Here is a 19,705-nt window from a genome sequence, read left to right as displayed (position 1 = left end):
ACAGAGCTGCATTTTTCAGTAAATCAAACTGTTTGGTTTAAAAAGAGTCTCCTCGGCTCTGTTTGGATGGAAAGCACCAATGTGTTTACCGGATAGCCTGTGCTGAGAGCTGATATCCACACAGGACCCCAAGAGGGACCCTCCAGGCTCCTGAGGAGAGTGTTAGTCAGCTTGGGACGTGCAGTCAGCTGTTGGCTGTGGCATCAAATCAACTAGCAGATGAGCAGCCATGACCTCAGGTTTCCTTGGAGGCCAGTGCAAACGCCACCTGTTTATCAGAGTTGGGCACACAGGGCAATAGCATTAGCAGCTATAACAAGAAGCAGTCTGCCACGGTTTCTATCCAATTTTAGGCCAATGCCTTTTTCCCTGGGGTGGCATCACTTTAGCTTCTGGTTTAGGAAAATGAGCTTGCTAACAGAGCCATTTGCTGGCAGAGGTTGTCTAAGGCTAATACAGCTGGACTCTCCTAGAAAGCAAAATTTGTCTAGATTATTGTGGCAGGAGCTAGCTTCCACAAGGGACGGGGAAGGTGGACAGAAGTAAACCACCTAACCTTTGTTTTCAGTCAGCACGGCCTGATTATCAAATGAAACAAATGAGTGAGCTACAGGCTAATAATTATTTGGAGAAATGAGTTGGCAAATTGCTCTGCATAGCGAATCGATCCCAGGTAGAGGAGAGGGGAAAAGTGTTGAACAGGTGATTTGCTCCTTGCTGCGTGTCCAGCAGAGCTCTGCTTTCTGATACCTGCAGCCACCTGAACCTGCCTTCTCCTGCCTCTTCCTTTATAGCAGCGCAGCGAGGGTGGGGATTGCAGAAGGCAATGGGTCTGCTTTGAACCCTAGCAATAGTTTCACCTCCCCCATTGCTTGGTAGCATTTCCCCAGGTGTCGACTGTAAGGCTGAAGTTACACGTTACACTTAGACCATACTAAGGACACTTAAAACATGATAAAGCTCTTTCACTTGTGCCAAGTGCACCCCTGAGCATCTCAGAGTTACTTCACTTTAGGTGAGGATTAACTCTGGGCCGTGTGACCTAGCTTGTGTTAGGGTAACTCCAGTCTGCTCCATGGAGATAAAACAAGCACTTTTTAGTTCTCCAGCACCCCAGGATGCACGTCTCCCAGCCCCCTCCCCACTGATAGCGCCCAGGTGTCCTGGCTCCTAGTCGCATCCCTTGTTCCTGGCTATGCCTCTGCACACCCTCTAGTGGCAAGTCAGAGCTGTGAAGGCAAGAAACAGTATTAATTCTTAACGGGCGACTGCTCATAGCACATTTAACAGTGCTTCACAGTCCAAAGATTTAGCACGGTCTAAGTGTAATGTGTTACTTCACCCTAATGCTGCTCCCTCTTTTCTTGGCAGGTGGGGAAATGGGAGAAGGGGATCATCCACATGAAGTACCCTGTGTGGCCCCGTTATGGCTCCTTCCTGCAGCCCATGTCGGACAATCGTCACCTTACCGTAGCCACCCTGGAAGAGAGACCCTTTGTGATTGTGGAGAACACGGATCCCACCACTGGAGTCTGTGTGCGCAACACCGTGCCCTGCCGAAAGCAAACCAACTACACCGAGGGGTAAGTGGGCAGGCAGGGGGGTGGCTGGAGGTGCCATATCAATCTATGTCAGAGCAGAGTTAATTTAAACATCTCCAGCTCTGAGAAACACTGTTTGCAGAACCAGGTGGTCCAGCTCCTGCCCAGCTGGGATCAGAGCTATGCAAGCTGCATTGGTAGCAGGGAGATGCTACTTGTGCTAGAAACAGGCTTCCTGAGTATTTTCAAACAGGAATGTTGTGGTTTGGGTCGGATGGGGTGATAGGGGCCTGTTGCCGCAGGGTTTCTTGTCACAGCTGTAAGAGCTCTGTCATGCCCAGCTGGAGAGAGAGCTTTGAACTGGGCTTTTGTCCAGGCCTGAGTCTTACAGGTGGGAGCTTCTGGCTCTTGCTAGACTTGAGTTATGACACAGCTGGAGCCCTCTGGGAGCAGGCTCTGGGGCTTCGGCTCAGTGCCTGTAAACACAGTGTTTTCCCAACAGGTTGGCTGCTGCCCTGGCCCATCAATTATAGTTCCAGGACAGTGAGAGTCTGTAGATTTAGGGCTGTGGCTGAGGTTCCTCAGAGACTACCTTCTGGAAAGGTGGCCATGAAGATGCTCCTGGAAGGTGTCCCTGCAGGGATGCAGCTAGACAGGCCTGTGCATGGGTATTAATCACTTGTCCACAGCTGACCCCTGCAACCTGCTGATCAGAGGTGTCAGCTGGGCTGCAGGAGAGTGACCTTTCCTTGGCAGATCTGCTGCGCAGTCATCCTACACCTACTTCAGACTTTCTGCCACTCTTTCCTTCCCACGAGGGACCAGGCATTGCTCAACAGCCATCCCCTGCCCCCTGGGGAGAGAAACATATGTTCCTCTCCCAATAATAGCCGCCACCCCATGCTCTTCTAGCCTTCCCAGCGTGTTAACAATGCCACCCCTTACCGTGTCATTTGGTTTTGCTCAATGGCCCTGATTCCTGCTGCATAAACCTCTATGGCTTCTGTGCAATCATTTTACTTTAACTCAGCAAGGGCCAACCTTTTTTGGCAGGTGTGCCACACATTAGTTCCTCACCCTCCCCAGGTACCACTCCAATCCTCTTCCCATGCTTAGTCTGTTGCTCTGTTTTCTGCTCCCTATCTGAATTGTTGCAGTGCCCTCTGCCCTGTCGGTCACCGTGCTCCCTGCCTAATCTGCTGCTCTGCTTTCTGCTCCCTTCCCAATCTGTTGCATGCCACACGGCCCCTGTGCCACTCATGGTACCCATGCCACAGGTTGGCCACCCCTGTCACAACTGATGTAAAATGCTGTTGACTGTGTTGTACTCATTGTCAGTGCTCTGGATTCAAGAATCCAGTCCTTGCGGTCATTGTTTTGAAGCTGTGCAAAAGGCATGTGAGATGTCATGGCTAGTGCAGGTAAGAGCAGGGTTGTGGCATGGCTGTGCCGGGTGCCCACTTTACATGGATATAAACAGTCACCTGAGATACAAGTCCATGGGATGAGGCTTCATAGCCCCGGGGCTGCTCCATGTGCCCTCTCTCCAGGCAAAAGTGGGATTTGACCTGTTTGCTGCAGCATCACCTGTCTCTGGGAAGTACCTGTGCGTATACACAAGTCTGCTTAATGCCTTACTTCCAGGGGAGATGGGCCTGCAGACCCCTACACCAAGCTATGTTGCAAGGGCTTCTGCATTGATATCCTGAAGAAGCTGGCCAAGGCAGTGAAGTTCTCCTACGACCTCTACCTGGTAACCAATGGAAAGCATGGGAAGATAGTGCGTGGCGTCTGGAACGGGATGATTGGCGAGGTAGGGAGGACGTTTTTTTGTAATGCATCTCTCCTCGGGAAGGGCTGCACTAGCAGCCTGTTGCCAGCAATGGACCTGAGCCCTTGAATCGCAAGTTGTGCCAGTTCTCTGCTGTCAGCAAATAGCTCTGAAACCCACGGGCAAAATGTATGCCTCATTCTCCTCCGGTGGCTTGCAGTTCCTCCCTTAGGTCACGTGGTGGAGGTCTGTGCTGTGTATCGCAGTGTCATTCCACGTACTAGAATTCCTTGCAGTTTGGTTCTATTTTAAGTTGGAAGTTAAATTAAAGATAAAGAGAAGGAATGTTTTAGCCACAAAGTGAAGCACTCAGAGCTTGGGAGGTGTCAGTGCTAATTTAGCCCTTGCAACCTTATTTCAGCACCTTGTGTGTCCATTACATTACAGTCTTTAATGGCACGATCACATCCTATTTTTTTCCCAGGGATCCTGGCATTACTCAGTGGAAGGGTCATTATTTAAACCATCTTTTTATCCTCCCCTTTTAAGCATTATGCGATACCCTCTGCGTTGAATGCAACCGTTTTTATTGCCTTTTGGGCATTGCAAAGGTGCTCTCACTATGGCAGGCAAGTGCTTTTGCACCTCATAGACTAACTAAATCAGATGTATAAGCTTTCCTAAGCAGCAGCTTGAGCTTAGCTCTGATGGTGAATGCTTACACATATGAGATTTAGTTAGCTCATAAGGTGCAAAGCTACCCTGACTTCTGCCTGACTAAGACTGCTGACTACCTCTCTCTAGGCAAGTGTTTTGCCAATCTTTATACATTCATCTTTGCAGACCCCTGTGGTATTATCCCCCTTCTTCCTCTGGGCAGCTAAGGCATAAAAAGGTGAAAGTCAAAATCACGAGAAGTATCTGCCCATTTTGGGTGCCCAGCGTAAGACACTGATGGCAGGATGTTCCCAAACGTGGAGCAGTTTTGTAGTGCTCTGCTTGTTCAAAACACAGCCTTGATCAACCTCAGTTGCAGTTGTGGCTCCTTAGCATTTCTGCCCATCTCACTCCAGGTGTCGCATTGGATACCCAGAAATAGATGTGCCTAGGGGCCAGCTGTCAGCATTTAGGCTGAAGCGACTTGCCGTGAGGCAGGGAGAAAGTCCAGGTCTCCCGGATAGAATTCATCTGCCTTAATCGTGAGACCCTCCTCTGCCTGCCATCCCTGGTCCTAATGTCAGTATAACTCCCAACTTCTGCAATAAATGAGGTTCATGCAAAGAATGGATGATCCTGCCCTGAGCAGGAGGCTGGACTGAATGGCCTTGGGAGGTCCCTTCCACCTGTGCCTAACTCTGGCGGGCTTGACTCAGCAACCTGAATGTTCTTCTGTAGTTGTTTTGCGCTTGTGTGAGATGCTGATACACATTGGGTCCAATTCTCTGGTATAAACCAGCTGCTCTCTAGTGGGTGGCAAGAAAGGAGGTTTGGGTGTTGGATTCTGGCCTAGCAGCTATGTGTCTAAGTTGGTTATTCCTTTCCTGTCCTCAGGGCAGGGATGGCTTTAGGCTGCACGTTGTGCAGTAGCCTGCCTGGCCCCTGGTGCAGCTGGCTGCTCTTTTATACCCTGTTTCCTTATGTGCCTGGGGCAGCAGAGAATAGCTGCCGGACAGTGTGCTGCAGCTGTGCCTCAGACATGCCCCTGATCTGCTGCCTACATTTTGGCTGGGGTGGATGCAGAGCTTTTATCCTGTTTCTGTAGTTGCTGGGGTGGCACCCATGGGGTACACAAACCCTGGGGGGCACCTGTTGTATGCTGGCAGAGTGGAGAAGAAGATCCTTGAAGTCACTAAGCATCAGTCTTTGAGCCTGTTAGAGGAAAACCAGTAATAAAGGGAGGAGTTTATCGTGAACACATCTTGGAGGCTAGGACAAGGAGAGCGCGATGCTTTAGTACTAGTTTTTTTTGCTATTCGCTGTGAAGGCTAGACAGAGAGGATGATTAGCTTTGTGGGACCTGGTTAGCAATTGCCCTCTTTGCTCTGGATTTGCCTGGCCATGTTCTTGATCACCTTCCCTGTCCCCAGGTATACTACAAGCGAGCAGACATGGCCATTGGGTCCCTCACCATCAACGAGGAGCGCTCTGAGATTGTGGATTTCTCTGTGCCCTTCGTGGAGACTGGCATCAGCGTCATGGTGGCCAGAAGCAACGGGACTGTCTCCCCATCTGCCTTCCTAGGTGAGCAAGTGTCTGTTTAGCGCTGGCATGGTGATTGTGTGTGAAGCCACAGATGTTGATGCTTTGGAGAGGGGGAAATAGGTAGAGTGAGAAATGCAGGATGAAGGTGTGGCCCTGCAGTTTACCTTCTGGGGTGAGTTTTCAGAAGGTCAGGTTGGCTAAGGCCTCAGTCTGGTGTGGAGAGTCCAGTTCTGTGGCACTGAGGGTCATGGGGTGTTTTGGCACATCCAGGTTAATTCATGCCCTCAGCATTACTTGGAAGAAAGGCAGAGCCAGAGAGGTGCCTGCCTTTTGGGAGATGAAAATTGCTGCTGACCTGATTGATGGGCTGATATCATTATCTGGCCTTGAAGGCTGGGTAGGCAGAGGTCCATGCAGGATCCCCACATTGGTGCTAGGCTTTCTGCCATTTGTCATCAAGGAAGAAGCAAGGTTAGACAGAGAAGGGTGCATGAGTCCAGCCAAACTCCATCCTAACCTGGCTCTTGTTAGTTAAGAGGAGAAGAGGACTCCTGGATTTTATTTCTGATTCTGCTACTTGTGACCTTGGACAAGTCACTTGGCCTCTCTGCCTCAGCTTCCCTATCTATAAAACGACTCTAATAGCATCTCTCTTACAGGGTACTTGAGAGCTGAACTGATTATTTAATAGAGCACTCGGTGTTTCACTGATGAGGTGCTATAAAAGTGCAAAGAAGTAGCATCGTTATCCATGCATAAGTAATAGTTTCCCAATCTTTTTCCTACGACTGAACACCTTGGCAATTGCCAAAGGAACTTCATGTCCCTGCGATTTTTGAAGGGGTGGTGACTGGGCTGCAGTCTCTGAGTGGGATCAGCAATGAAACGATTAACCTATCCGCTGGGTTTGAGCTTATCCTGGGAACCTGCAAATGTTGGGGCCTCTCCCCTTGCAAAATCTGAACTCTTTCTGTGGGAAAAGCCTTGCTGCTTGACCATGCTGTAATGTGGAGTGCAATTTTCAGCAATGTCGTAACACAGAATTAGATCGTCTTGTGCAGGTTCTTGATGGATTCTGCTCATTTCCAGGGCCATAGGGTCCTTCTGCCATATGGTCTAGAAGGGGACTCTCTGGGGTTTAATGTTGGTGTTATGCTCTGCGTGGTTATGATCTGTAGATGGGTCTCTGACAAAAATGGGAAAGTTGAAGTCCACTGAACCAGTCATCTTAAAATGAAGGGTTTCATTAAAGGCTGCATTGCTGGAGGCTGTAGGTCCTCAGTGTCAATACAGGGTCAGAGCTGAGCAGGTCAGAACCAATGTGCCTGTGGCAACTTTTTGGTGGAATTTATGAAATGAGCTAATGCATCTCGGACAAGTTCCCGGAGGAGAAGAGACCATATTGCAGAAGTTTCTATTGACTGGCCTCCCTGCTGTTGGTGACATAACAGGCTAAGGTATAAATGTAGGCCACACGGCGGGGGTGCTAGTCTGGAAGGACAAATCTCGGGAGGATTTTCTATGGCTTGCATATATTCTGGGGGTATTCTCACTTTTTGCCAACCTGAGGGTTATTTAAGTGTTGGGTGTGTTCTTGGAGTCTCTTCCAAGAGTGGTGGCTCTTTCTTCACCAGGTTTGGCTTATGGAGTAGTGCCGCTCCTGGATGGAGACCTTACCATTGTCACATCCAGGCAAGAGCTGCCGCACCTTCTCTGAGATAACTTGGAAGAGGAACCAGAAACTTCAGTGAGTGCAGAACACCTTAGAATAAGATGATCCATGCCCTGGGCAGTTCACCTTTGCTGCCTGGGTGTCCACATACAAATTTTAATCTCTCTTCCTGGGGGTTGAGCACCCATCATTCTCATAATCCATTTGCCATTGTGGGTCCTCAGGAGTTTCAGAAATTGGGTCCCAAAGCCTCATGTTTTCTGGGGCTCAGATGTTTTGGAAACAGCCTCTCATTTAGCTGACATCAAACCCGCTGTGTCTGAGAAGAGCATTTGAGCTCAGACTCGCAGGGTGGGTGTTCTTGGTAGAGCATCCTTAGCTGTGACCTTGCTTGGGTGGTCAAGGTGTAGTGTAAAGGCCTCTCTCTTCCAGCTTTTGCTTGGGAAGGGTTGTAATTCAGAGCAGTTTACAGGAACGGGTTAAAGGAACAGGTTGAAGATGTTGATTGTATTTGTGACAGCATATGATGATGATGCCATAGTTTTATATGCGGCTGCTATGCCTGCTGTAGATAGCTATTATGGATTGTAGTTATGATTTCATTATACTAAAGCACCCACAGGCCAAGACAGCGGCCACAATTGCAATAAAAGTATTTTTGAAATGTCATTATTAAAAGGGTCATGTTGGCAAACTCCCTTAGTGCCATATCAGAGAAACAAGATTTGTGGGGTGAAGAAATGTTTTTCATTGGAGGAACTTGTATAGTTGGGAGCGGTAGGAGACATCATTTTGGGCTTCATGTGCCCTTCAGGTCTGTCTGGGAAACAAGCTGTCACCATCCAAGCTACACACAAGGTAGAACTAATGGTTTAATGTAATGTAATGATGTTAATAGATGTAATCACTTGAAAGGGGAAGTGGGCATTTATTACCTGTGGGACAAAAAAAAAGTTAGCAGGGGGAGGTGTGAAAGGTAAGTTTTAATGAATCATAAAATCAATGTTTCAGTTATGTCCATGGGTTTTAGTGTCCAGGAAAGTTATGAGTTTCTGTTCCCAGGCTTGTCTTCTGGAGTTTCTGGGGGAAAGCAATTGAGCCTCCAACTTCACTGCTTTCCCTCCTTTGCTCCTTCAATAACTTATTATTACACCCCTGCATACTGCAAGAGAAAACCATTCCAGGAACTTCTTACACTTGGTATGAAGTTGGAGTTGGGGTGCTCTACACTTCCGGCCCTTGCTGTTTGGAGGAGGTTGAAGAAGGTAGGGACTGAAGCCAGATTACATGGAGGCCAAGGTTGGGGTTTGATGGTGCTGAAATCTGTTCTTGCCAGACTGCACTTTGCTGAATTTGCAATGTGTCTGAGAAACAGATCCTGACCCAGGAGCGCTACTGAAAGTAGTTGGATCTGGGCATTTGGGTTTGGTCTCTCTCCTCCTTGAAAGGGGAATTTCAGATCTGAAGTGGAGCAGGTTGGGAGTTCTCGGGGATGGTTTTCTGTTGGAGAATGCAGGTGTGTTGAAATCTTTAAAGGCTTGATTTTTGCCTTCAGCCCAGCTGACAGCATTTCCTTTCTGTAACAATAAGATGAACTATTAGACATTCTGCAGGTTGGTTTTCCTTCCAAATCAGAGCCAGACCTAAATTTAGAGGTCCTTCCCAGCATCCTGACTTGCACTTCTCATTTGGGCCTGTATCTAATCTAACTCCATCTGTCTTAATGAAACCACCCAGTACCCTGCAGGGTCCCAGTGAGAGCTGATCCCTCCTGCTGGAGGTGCCATTACTGCCCAGTTGTCCTCTGGGGTTAACTGGAGTGACTCAAGGCATTTTCACCCACTTAGTCTTGGCCTTAAATTTAGCCCCATGGAAGCAAAACTTCTCTGGTGGGAGTTACTGCTGCTATCACAGCACCTACATGCCCCAGATGAGATTAAGGGCCCAGTGGGTTGGATATAGCCCCCATCCCAAAGAGCTTACAGATCTAAAGCGACAAGGCAGACAAAGGATGAGAGCAAGGAACCACTGTTATCCTCAAGTTACAGATGGGCACAGAGAGAGGAAGGTCACATGGGGGCTCTGTGCAGAGCTGGGAGCTTAACGCAGGTCTGTTGAATCTCCGGCCACTGCTTTAAGGACAAGGCCAACCTGAGGCAGTGTGGTATGAGGGATGGGTTGCGTGAATTCAGCTGAGTGGAAGCAATGTGCCCATTGTCAGGTGAGGATATGGACACCACATCAGCATCTCTGACAACACTGGAGGGCAGGCAGGGCTCCTGTGGCCCTCTCCCCTCTTTCCTGCAGTGTCATTTTAGACAAAATGACAAAGACTGTCATTTTCTTTCACTCGCTGCCAGATCTGCAGACAGTCTAAGACGCAAAAAGAAACCAGTTATGCAACGGTTCTTTTCAATGAATTGAATTTGGGACTGGCTGGGCTGAGATTATTCCTCGGGCTGTTCGTTCCACAAACCCACTCTTTGCCTCTTGCACATTTTAATAACAACATTCGAATAAATGGTTTTAAGTATTTCATTGCAGGGTGGGGGGAAAACCTGAATGTTTAACTATGCAGGAAGTGTGTGTGACTATATGCATGCCTGGGCACGCATGCTAGTCTGGAGGCTTATGATTGTACATGACTGCTTTGTGTGAGTACCCATCGCTTTGAGTTTCCTTAGTAATGCATGCTGCCTATCTGCACTTGTTTGAGGACAAGCATGTTTGCAGTGCCTGTCACGTGAACAGGTCCATATATGTGGATGCAAAGCTTCTGCATATATACACACCTAAGTGCATATGTTTCATAGTTTCAGAGTTTCTAGGGTCGGAAGGGACCTGAGCAGATCATTGAGTCCGCCCCCCTGCCATGACAGGAAAGAGTACTGGGGTCAAATGACCCCAGCAAGGTGTACATCCAGCCTCCTCTTAAAGACCCCCAGGGTAGGAGCCAGCATCACTTCTCTTGGAAGTTGGTCCCAGATCCTACCCGCCCTGACCATGAAGTAGCACCTCCTGATATCTAGTCTGAATCTACCCTCTGCCAGCTTGTGACCGTTATTCCTAGTCACTCCTGGCAGTGCTCGGGGGAATAGGGACTCCCCCAATGCCTGCTGGTCCCCTCTGACTAGTTTGTAACAGCCCACTAGATTCCCCCCTCAGCCTTCTCTTGTGAAGGCTGAACAGGTTCAGGTCCTGCAGCCTCTCCTCATAGGGCCTGCCCTGCTGCCCCCTGATCATGCGAGTGGCCCTCCTCTGGACCCTCTCCATGTTGTCCACATCCCTCCTGAAGTGCGGCGCCCAGACCTGGATGCAGTACTCCAGCTGCAGCCTGACCAGTGCTGCATAGAGGGGGAGGATCACCTCCCTGGACCTGCTCAAGATGCATCTGTGGATGCATGACAGGGTGTGGTTGGCCTTCCTGATTGCATCCCCACACTGCCAGCCCATGTTCATCTTGGCATCAGTGATGACTCCAAGATCCTTTTCTTGTGGATGAATATGCATTGCGTGTTGCATGTGTTGTGTTGGAAAGTCCTGTAGTCCTTGCGAATGAGCATTTCTGGGAGTACATATTGCCCCTGTACTTTCATAGGTGTGTGTGCAAGCTTGATGGCCTGTCTCTCTGTGCATGAGCATACATTTGCAGTGTATGTTGCATGGTTCATATGTGAGGGTCTCCTTTGTGTGTGAGTATATAGGTGAAAGTATTTTCCTGTGTAAATTGTTCTATGTAGGTGTACATGTATATCTATGTGTGCATGTGTAAGTGTACACGTGTGTGGGAGAGAAACGGCATGTGCAGTACAGGCAGTTCTTGTACTTACAGTGGGTTGCCTTCCTGGAAGAGGTGCTGTAAGTCGAAATGATGCAAGTTGAATCTGATTTTTCCCATAGAAACAATGTTATAATAGTGCATTACGTTCCTGACCAAGGGCCTGATGCCCAACTCTTTATAGAAATGACCATAAGCATCATATTTAAATCAACTGTTTAATCAACTATAAATGATATACACTGTACAGCATAAAGCTTTCTAAAGTGTATATACATCAGTTAAACAGGGCAATACAGTAACTAATCACATAACATTTTACTGAATCAGAAGGTGAAGGAGCACCTTCATCAGGGTCATGGGATTCAGAAGGGCTTCTTTGGGGAGATTTTGAGGAGACTTAAGGATACTTGATGGCTTTTTGAGAAACTGGTCCAGGGACTCTTTCTCATTGTAAATGTCCCTGTAGTGCCATAAGTGTGAGGATCCAGCACCGTAAGTAATAACATGGGTTCAAGTGGCGGAGCGCCGCAAGTGCAAATCGCCTTAAGTCGAGGACTGCCTGTATTATGTAAGCACATCTGTTAGTCTGTGTATATTTGTGAGCTTGTCCAGGCTAGATATGCCTGCTTACAGGTTGGTATAAGTACATATGGTCCTTGAAGGTTTCTGTAACCTGTGCGCAAACCCAAGATGTTGCTGCCAAAAGCTGTTATCGTTTCTTCGTCTTCAGAGTTTTCTGCCTTCTGTGTTCTGGAACTGCAGGTTAAATGTGCAGCCAGACTCCCTGAGCCAGTGGGGAGGAGGGCAGATAACTGGGATCTAAATGTGCCAGTCCCCTGGCACCGGGGCTGTGAGACCAGGGTCAGAGGAGACAGGACCACCCTGCCTTTAGTCCTTTTCAGAAAGGTGTGTCCCACCACCTTACTTTGGAAACTTGCCTCGTGCCATAGGAGCAACCCTCGCTGAGTGCGGTTATTGGTATCCGGCCAGGCCTCTGAGGTTTAATGGTTTCTCTGCTTTCTCCAGATTTGGGCCTTGCCACCTTGGGCATGATGATCTTCTCCTCCTGGCACAGGAAATATGAGCAGGGAAGTTCTGTCCAAGAGGAGCCAGGGTCAAGGTTCCCCACTCATTTTGTCCCACCTACGCTGTATGTCCTCCCTTGGTCTCCCATCTCCCTCGACATGCTAATGAAAGGCATCTGATGCCATCAGATAAAGTTTCTCTCCTGCCTGACAGGGAAGGACACACTGACAAATGGGCCTTGGTTGATGTATTTTGAGGGCCTGAATTAATCCCATCCTTCAGCCTGCCCTTTAACGATGGAGCTCTATCACTCCATGTGTCTGCTGCTGTCACCCAACAACTGCCATCGTCTCTTCTGCTTGGTCTCTCTCTGCCCTCAACGCCTCTTGCTGTTTGCGTCTCTTCTTGCCTCCCTTTTCCATGGCTGTCCATCTCCCTTTTCATCTGTGTCCCTCTCTTGGCATCTCCTTCCCTCCTTTTGTGCCTGTCTTGGTTCTTCATACCCTATTCTCTCCCTCTCTGCTCCTCTCTATTGCTGTCTCTCACTGGGCGAGCCCCGAGTGCAATGGGAAGGTGTGATCACTGCTTGGAGTGCTTTAATCTAGTTAGGTAACAGCAAGACTGTAGCACCGTTAGCTTCAATACAGGCTCTGCAAACCCCTGGGTACCCTAATGCTCGCCTGGACAGCTGACTGGCATCATAGCCCCCCACTGCCACACCTTCACTGTGATTCTTACCTAAATTAGGTAGACTAAAGCTACAGGCTATCACAGTGCAGGTTTACTCTTGGTAAATCCCTCCCTTGGCTTAGTTGATGATTAATATATCTGCTTTATTGTGCCTTTTTTTTACTGCTTGTGATTTTTTTTTTTTTCATTGCTACATCCCATTTTTCTGGAATTTATTTGCTGAATAATTTCTGCCACTAATAATTCTCAGTTTGTAGTTGGTGTTCGAGTGATTTACTGCAAGCAGTTGCTCCCCAGGCTGTTTCGACTGGATGTCTCAGGCACAGGATAGGTTTCTGTTTCCTGACTGAGAAAAAGTCGCTCTTAGGATGCAGTTCCTAGTGTGAATGCTTGTGATTTCTTACCAGGCTTTCTCATCGGGAAGCTCACTCGCTCTTAGAAAATGACCCCAAACAGTGTGAAGGCGGTCACTTTTGTAACAGGTGTATTCAAATAAGCATTTGTTCACGATTCAGGATATGTTCCAATGAGCACCCACTTGTAACCTTAGCCTTACAATTCTGTTCTTCCTCAGTCAGGGGCAGGGACCACCTTTTTGCTTTGTCTTTGTACAGTGCTTGGTAGAATGAATGCCTGGTCCTTGATGGTGGCTCCTAGGTGCTGTAGTAATCTGTTCACCTAGCTTCTGTATTACTTGTAACATTTTTTGATATGTGAATAATGCCTCAGGTTTCCTGCCATCACCGTTAGGATTTGGCCAGGCAAGTAGATGCGATGTTTGGGTTGGTAAATTTTTGCAAGACCACTTTCCACAACTTTCTTCTCTCCTCACTGACCACTGCTTGCTAACTTCTAGCTGCTTTCATCAGGTCTGACTTCAGCTCTTCTTGTGAATGGGGTGTCTCTGCTTCTTTCCATCTCCAGCTCTGATTTCACTGACATGGGGCAAGAGAGAAATGCATTTAGGAAGAGTGTACTCTGTGTATAGATATAGGGCATCTTTCAGCCTAAAGCAAAGGCTAGGGGATCCATAGGGTGCATCTTGTGCTGGGAATGGTAAGTCTGTCTTTACAGAGCAGTGATTCCCAAACAGGGTGCCACGGCACTCTGGAGCACACTGAGATCCTTTCAAGGGTGCCATGAGGTGCCACGCAGTGTTAGCACTGTTAAGGGTGCAAACATGTTTCACAAGATAAACCCAGAGGTTTCAAATAGGAATCGCTATAGTGTTAAAAATGGTCTGACCTGTTGCGGTCATTGAGTTCTTTGCAAGAGAAGAGTTGCTCTATTACTTTTCCATAGTCAAAAACCAAGTAAAAAATGAAGAGGTGGCACTTTCCGAGGAGGCCTCAAGTCTAATAAGGGTTGCCTTGAGTCTAAAAAAGGTTGATAAACCGCTGTAATAGGGCACGTGGTTTAAGGGAGATGTTCCTCTGAGGCTCAAGTTTGGGTCCTGCCGTGTTAGTCAGTGTGAGGGGGCTGGTGTCCTATACTTGCTTAAGCCTTACAGCCATGTGTGCACAAATCCATGGGACCGGGGCAGCACAACGCAGCACTGATTGACTCTTCCTTGCCTTCCAGAGCCCTACAGTCCAGCAGTGTGGGTGATGATGTTTGTGATGTGTCTCACTGTGGTTGCCGTCACTGTCTTCGTGTTTGAATATTTCAGCCCCGTCGGCTACAACCAGAACCTAACCAGTGGCAAAAGTAAGTCGCTCAAAGGGGCTGTGTGCACGTGTTGTGCAGGGGGTTGGAAAAGGGGTGCACTGCGTAACAGGTTTCCCCCCTTCCCACTCCACGCAGGGCCATTCCCAAACCACAGTCTCTTGCCATGGCTCTGTTAGGGTGGTGTTACAGGTTACTTTTAAACTGTCCTAAGGGCACTTAAAATGGCAACATTCACCCATGAAAGGGTGTTAACCTGTGCTTAGTACACTCTAAATGTTTTAAAGTTTTTTATGCCCATCTTGTTATCTTTGATCTTTTTTACCCAGGTCATTCCAGGGCATTGCTAGTCTGTTCCAGGGAGAAGAAAAAAAAAAAAGCTCTATTTTCATACCTCCAGCATCCCAGGATGCATCATTCCCAGGGCTTCCCAATCCTTTGCCCTGTGGACTAGCGTTCAATGATCCTGAATACTTCTGTGAAGGGGGATGGTGCTGGCTCCGAGCAATCACTCCTCTCCTGTCCTGGGGAGTAGACTGTGCATGCAGCGAGCATGCTGGGTCTCGGCTCTGCTCTGGTGTGAGTGCTGACCCGACTCAATCCCTGTTCAGTGAAACATGCAAGATTTTAATTCCTTATTATTTTTTATTATTATTCTTTTTTTCCCCCTGCTCTTTTTTCTCTACTTTTTTTCCCCCTGCCTGTTCAAGTTTTTTTCCCTCCCACCTGCAGCTCTGGCTGGCTTTTCCTGGCTGCCGGGTGAGGGAAGCCACAGCTCTGCCCCAGAGGGAAGCTACAGCATGCAGAGTTATATGCCACCTTCCCTGCCCCACAAGCCCTCAGAGGAGGGGTACAGTCCTGGGTCTTGTCCATGCCCCTGCTCACCAGACCTTTTAGCGGGAATCAGTTGTGCAGGTCGCAGACGGCATTAAGATTTGACCTGCAACTGCTCTGAAGCCAGGAATGTTGTGCCATCATAAAGTCAGAACAGATGTAAAATGTTTTCCAGGTAACCTGTAACAGCACCCTTAGACTGTCCCAGCTTATCTTGCTGGGATCCTTCGACCCCAGCTGACTTCCTGCCCCTAGGGCGGGGGACTGGACTCGATGATCTTCCGAGGTCCCTTCCAGCCCGAATGTCTATGAAATCTATGAAGCTAGAAGAGATTCCTTAAGCTGGTTCAGAGTCGACTGGTATTATGGCAGCGGGTGAACCCAGTTCCTCCCAAACCATTTGTATCCACTGCTGTCACCATCAGGCCAGATCAGCGTGCCGATGGATTTGTGTCCTGCCTGTTCCTCTGGTTTGGCTAAGAGCTTCTGCATCCTTGCCGGCTGGGGGAGAAGGTTTCTCTCTGTTACTTTGCAGAGCAACAGGCCTGTCTCTGATTAAATTCATTAAGGCTTATCCATCCTGCTGTGCCCTTATTCTACTTTTCACACACTGGCAACAACCTCTCTGCTCCCCACCTGGGCATCACTGCCCTGCACCCCTGCCCCGCTCCAGGTTCAGGGAACCTGGGTGGTTTCTCAGCATTTCCCCTAGGTATTTTGCCAGTCAGCCAGAGATAGGGCACAGGGAGGAAAGGCGAGTGAGATGGAAGCCGTTATCTTCCAGGAGACAACAACTTAAAGCCCACAGCACAGACTATGCAACCTATTTTTAGCTTTCATCTTCCAAGTGAACAAAGACTCCAGCTGAACTCGGCCAGGCAGAACCAGCCACGCCACTTCTCATGCTACCGCCTGTTTGTTCGCTCTGGGTTCGAGTAGTCCCGGTTTTGTCCGCCTTTCTTTCCCTCTTATTTAATTTTTCTGGTACGTGTACCTGTTGTGGTGGGACAGGGAGATGCATTTCCATTCTACTTGCCCTAACTACAAGCAAAGTATTGAGCTGTTTCAGGAAGTGAGGTAAAAAAAGCAGCTGGTTAGTAGGTCTCCATGTCTCTCTGTGCTGAAATTCAGTCTTGGATCCTACTCTGAAACAGGTCTGGCAGGGCCCAGATCTATTCCCTTCACAGCCCAGAAATGGCCCAGCCAATGAAACAGGGCCACCTGCATTGTTCTGGCAGGATTTTGTTCCAGATTTCCCACCAGTAAGTTGGAACCAAGCGATGGCTGAACAGTCTCTACCAAGTGTTTCATACAGTTCAGTGCCTGGCAGCTGCAGTAACTGGTGATATAGAAATGCCTACGACAGACTAGCTGTTAGGGTAAGATGATGTTTTAAGAGATGGCATGCCTGGACCAGCTTGGAGGTCATGCTGTTGAGAGACCCATGGGATATGACCCCGAGGTATTTCAGTCCTAAGGAAACAGGTGGCTTTTACGGGCTGCGTTCTGTAAAGCCAATGTATCTTCAGTACCTAGAGCCTCTGACACGCTCCTTTGGGGATGTCTGAAGCACGAAGCAGGTGACTGCAAGGGTTTTGCAGCACTGGTGAGGTCTGGGTTTCAGACCTCTCCATCCCTCTCTCTTTCTCTCTCTCATCAACAAATGCCAGAAGAGAAGGAAAAAAAGAGAATGAATTGACAATAACCTTCCCCCAAAGCTGTTCCTTGTCTATATCTTTTTCAGGGGGGATGGGAGGGCCTCCACTTGGCAGGAAAATTAGAGGTTGAAAAAGAAACAGTAGTAGGAGTGGAAATCCTTCTTTTAGCAAAAGCTCCAGGCTAACAGCCACGAGAAATGGTTTCATTTTCCACAAGACACAAACAGGGATACCTGAGGTTGAAGAACTGCACTGAGTTTATCTGAGCTGCTTTGAGTCACTCACAGCCACTTTTCTCCTTCCAGAGTCCGGCGGCCCCTCCTTCACCATTGGCAAATCTATCTGGCTGCTCTGGGCACTGGTCTTCAATAACTCGGTGCCCATCGAGAATCCAAAAGGCACCACCAGTAAGATTATGGTGCTCATCTGGGCTTTCTTTGCTGTGATATTCCTAGCCAGCTACACAGCTAACCTGGCGGCATTTATGATCCAGGAGCAATACATTGACACTGTCTCTGGGCTGAGCGATAAGAAGGTGAGGTGGGCTCCAGGCAAACAAATGCAGTCTGGGAGTGCATGCATGGCTGGGCAGAGTAGGCCACGTGGAGTACACAGGTTAGGGTCAAGGGATTGGGTTAGTCTTGATTAGACCTGCTTCATGTTCTGAACTAACCTGATCAAGTCAGGCTTGTGTAGCATGGGACTCTCTATGAAACCAGCCACAAAGAACCACGTGCTGAATCCATCAAAGCTCTGTTACTGCTCATCCTGACTCTTACTCCAGTCATTACATCTCTGGTACAGAGTGAGGCTAGCAGCCAGAGATGGTGGTGGTATGCTCTGTGGGTTGTATACTTACCCTGCTCTGTATGAGGCATAAGGTGCATTGATAGGAGAAGGGACTGTGGGTAGACCTAGCCACTCATCCAAGAGGAGTTGGGGTAAAGGCGAGGGATTGAAGGGGAACACAGGTTGGAGGACGTTGAAGTCTTTTGACCTAATGGGGAACAGATCTCATTGCTGAAAAGGAGGAGGAGCAGAAGAGAAATCCACAGAAGTAGCCAGGGTGGAGAGCAAAAAGTGAAAAGCCAGTGGAGGGAACCAAGGACCAGAGCGAGGAAGGCACCAGGCTCTCATGCAGAACAGGGGATTGCTGGGCTCATTCCTCCCACTATTGTCCATGGATAGTCCAAAGGAGTCATTCCCATGCTGTGGTGGGAGACTCTGACGTGGCGTATCCTCCATGTGCCCCCTCTTGAGTACACAGCATGGGCTGGCCATCAGCTAGGAGCACCTTTCTGAACAGAATTGCCTTCGATGGGAAGCAGAGTTTGAGAAGCTGGCACCACCTTAAACTCTGGCAGTGCTGTCCTACCCCTCCACAAGAGGCCGTAGGGCTCAACAGACAATGCTTACATGACTAGTGCTCAGGAGATGTGGGTTTGAGCCCCAGCTCCAGCTCTGTGCCTTGGTTTCCTCGATCTGCAAAATGGGAACAGTGAAACGTGCCTTTGGAAAGCGGTTTGAGATCTGTGGGTGAAACATGTGGGCCAGATCCTGTTTTACCTTTTGGAAACCAAAGTAGACTTGGCTGCCTACATGTGATCCTGTTCTACTCTGCTCGAGTCCTTGAAAAACATAAGCGTGCCTACTTTTGTAACTTGCCTTCATCTGAGTCTCACAACTAAGTCACGAAAAGCAGCGAGCAGAGGAATGACCCATCTAGTTTTTCACTGGCGGTTTTCCTGGGATCTGAGTAGGGTGGAACAGGATCACGTCTAGTCATTTAAGTCCACTTGGGCACCTGCAGTGTAAAGCAGAATCTGGCCCTACATAAATAATGGAGTTCTGTTACCATTATCAGTGTGAGATGGAGAAGACCTCTTATCTCAACCATTGCATCTTCACGAGAAGTAAAGGGCTGTTTACCACAGGGCAGTGGCTAGTTTAAAATGTCTGAAGTGGAGGAATAGTGCAAGTGGGCGAGGATAGAAAAAGAGATGGGAAGTGACAGGGGTGGGTGGGCAGGGGCGCGTGTATGAGAGCCCTGTTACAGGAGGCTGGGAGTGAGAATTGAGAAGAGGGGACACAAGCGTGGGCTCTGACTCGGGCTTGTCAGGACCTGCAGGTTTGGACACTGTCATATAGATGTTAACGAAGTGAGAACCATATTGTGGACACGTCAGCCCAGTATTCAGCCAGCCTAGATGGATAGTGACAGGGTGGGAATAGATAGGAAGGGGAGGAAAGGAAAAGAGGCCGGATACAGGCACAGGCTTGTTCTAACATTGGGCTGAAAGAAAAGTCCAAAGGTATGCCTGGACTGCAGTGCTGGTTGCTGTGGACAAGGCAACTGGTTGTGGTTTGTGGCGCTTCCCTTTCCAGTTCCAGCGGCCCCAGGAGCAGTACCCGCCTTTCCGGTTCGGCACCGTTCCCAACGGCAGCACAGAGAGGAATATTCGGAGCAACTACCCCGACATGCACACACACATGGTGAAATACAACCAGCGCTCAGTGGAGGATGCCCTGACCAGCCTCAAAATGGGGTACGTCTCCCCTCCAGCTCCTCGGGGAAGATGCTTCCTTCCTGGCTCTCTGCTACCTCAGGCAAGCTTTTGCCTGAAGGAGGAGGGATGCTTTATGTCACATTCACATTTATGTTGGGGACCTGGGAGGGTGAAGGTGAAGTTTGTTGCATGATCTCCAGCTCATCGAGTGATTGTGGCTTTCACGATGGCCCTTTCCAAAGGGTGGCAACTCTGAGGGAGACAGCTGCACTCCCACTGCAGATAGCAGGAAGCCCCAGGCTCCCCGGGTGTCTCCTGTGCAGATTATTCCCCCCCCCCCCCCCCCCCCGGCCCCCCC

The 19,705-nt window shown here is 48.9% G+C and overlaps 1 protein-coding gene across 1 annotated transcript in view; it reads left to right on the top strand.

Annotated features, from left to right (window-relative positions):
* The window catches only part of GRIN2C (glutamate ionotropic receptor NMDA type subunit 2C), a 41,193-nt gene that overhangs the window by 9,723 nt on the left and 11,765 nt on the right, over positions 1–19,705 (top strand). The window contains exons 4-9 of the mRNA XM_019517840.1: positions 1,372–1,583; positions 3,186–3,354; positions 5,400–5,553; positions 14,265–14,390; positions 17,146–17,375; positions 19,226–19,386. Coding sequence (XP_019373385.1) covers positions 1,372–1,583; positions 3,186–3,354; positions 5,400–5,553; positions 14,265–14,390; positions 17,146–17,375; positions 19,226–19,386 — 1,052 coding nt within the window. The remainder of the gene's footprint in view (positions 1–1,371; positions 1,584–3,185; positions 3,355–5,399; positions 5,554–14,264; positions 14,391–17,145; positions 17,376–19,225; positions 19,387–19,705) is intronic.

The sequence above is a fragment of the Gavialis gangeticus genome, unplaced genomic scaffold (assembly GCF_001723915.1).
Source record: "Gavialis gangeticus isolate Ggan-Ray unplaced genomic scaffold, GavGan_comp1, whole genome shotgun sequence".
Classification (NCBI taxonomy): Eukaryota; Metazoa; Chordata; order Crocodylia; family Gavialidae; genus Gavialis; species Gavialis gangeticus.
Note: the sequence above shows the minus strand (reverse complement) of the source record. Positions and strands in the feature narration are given on the sequence as shown.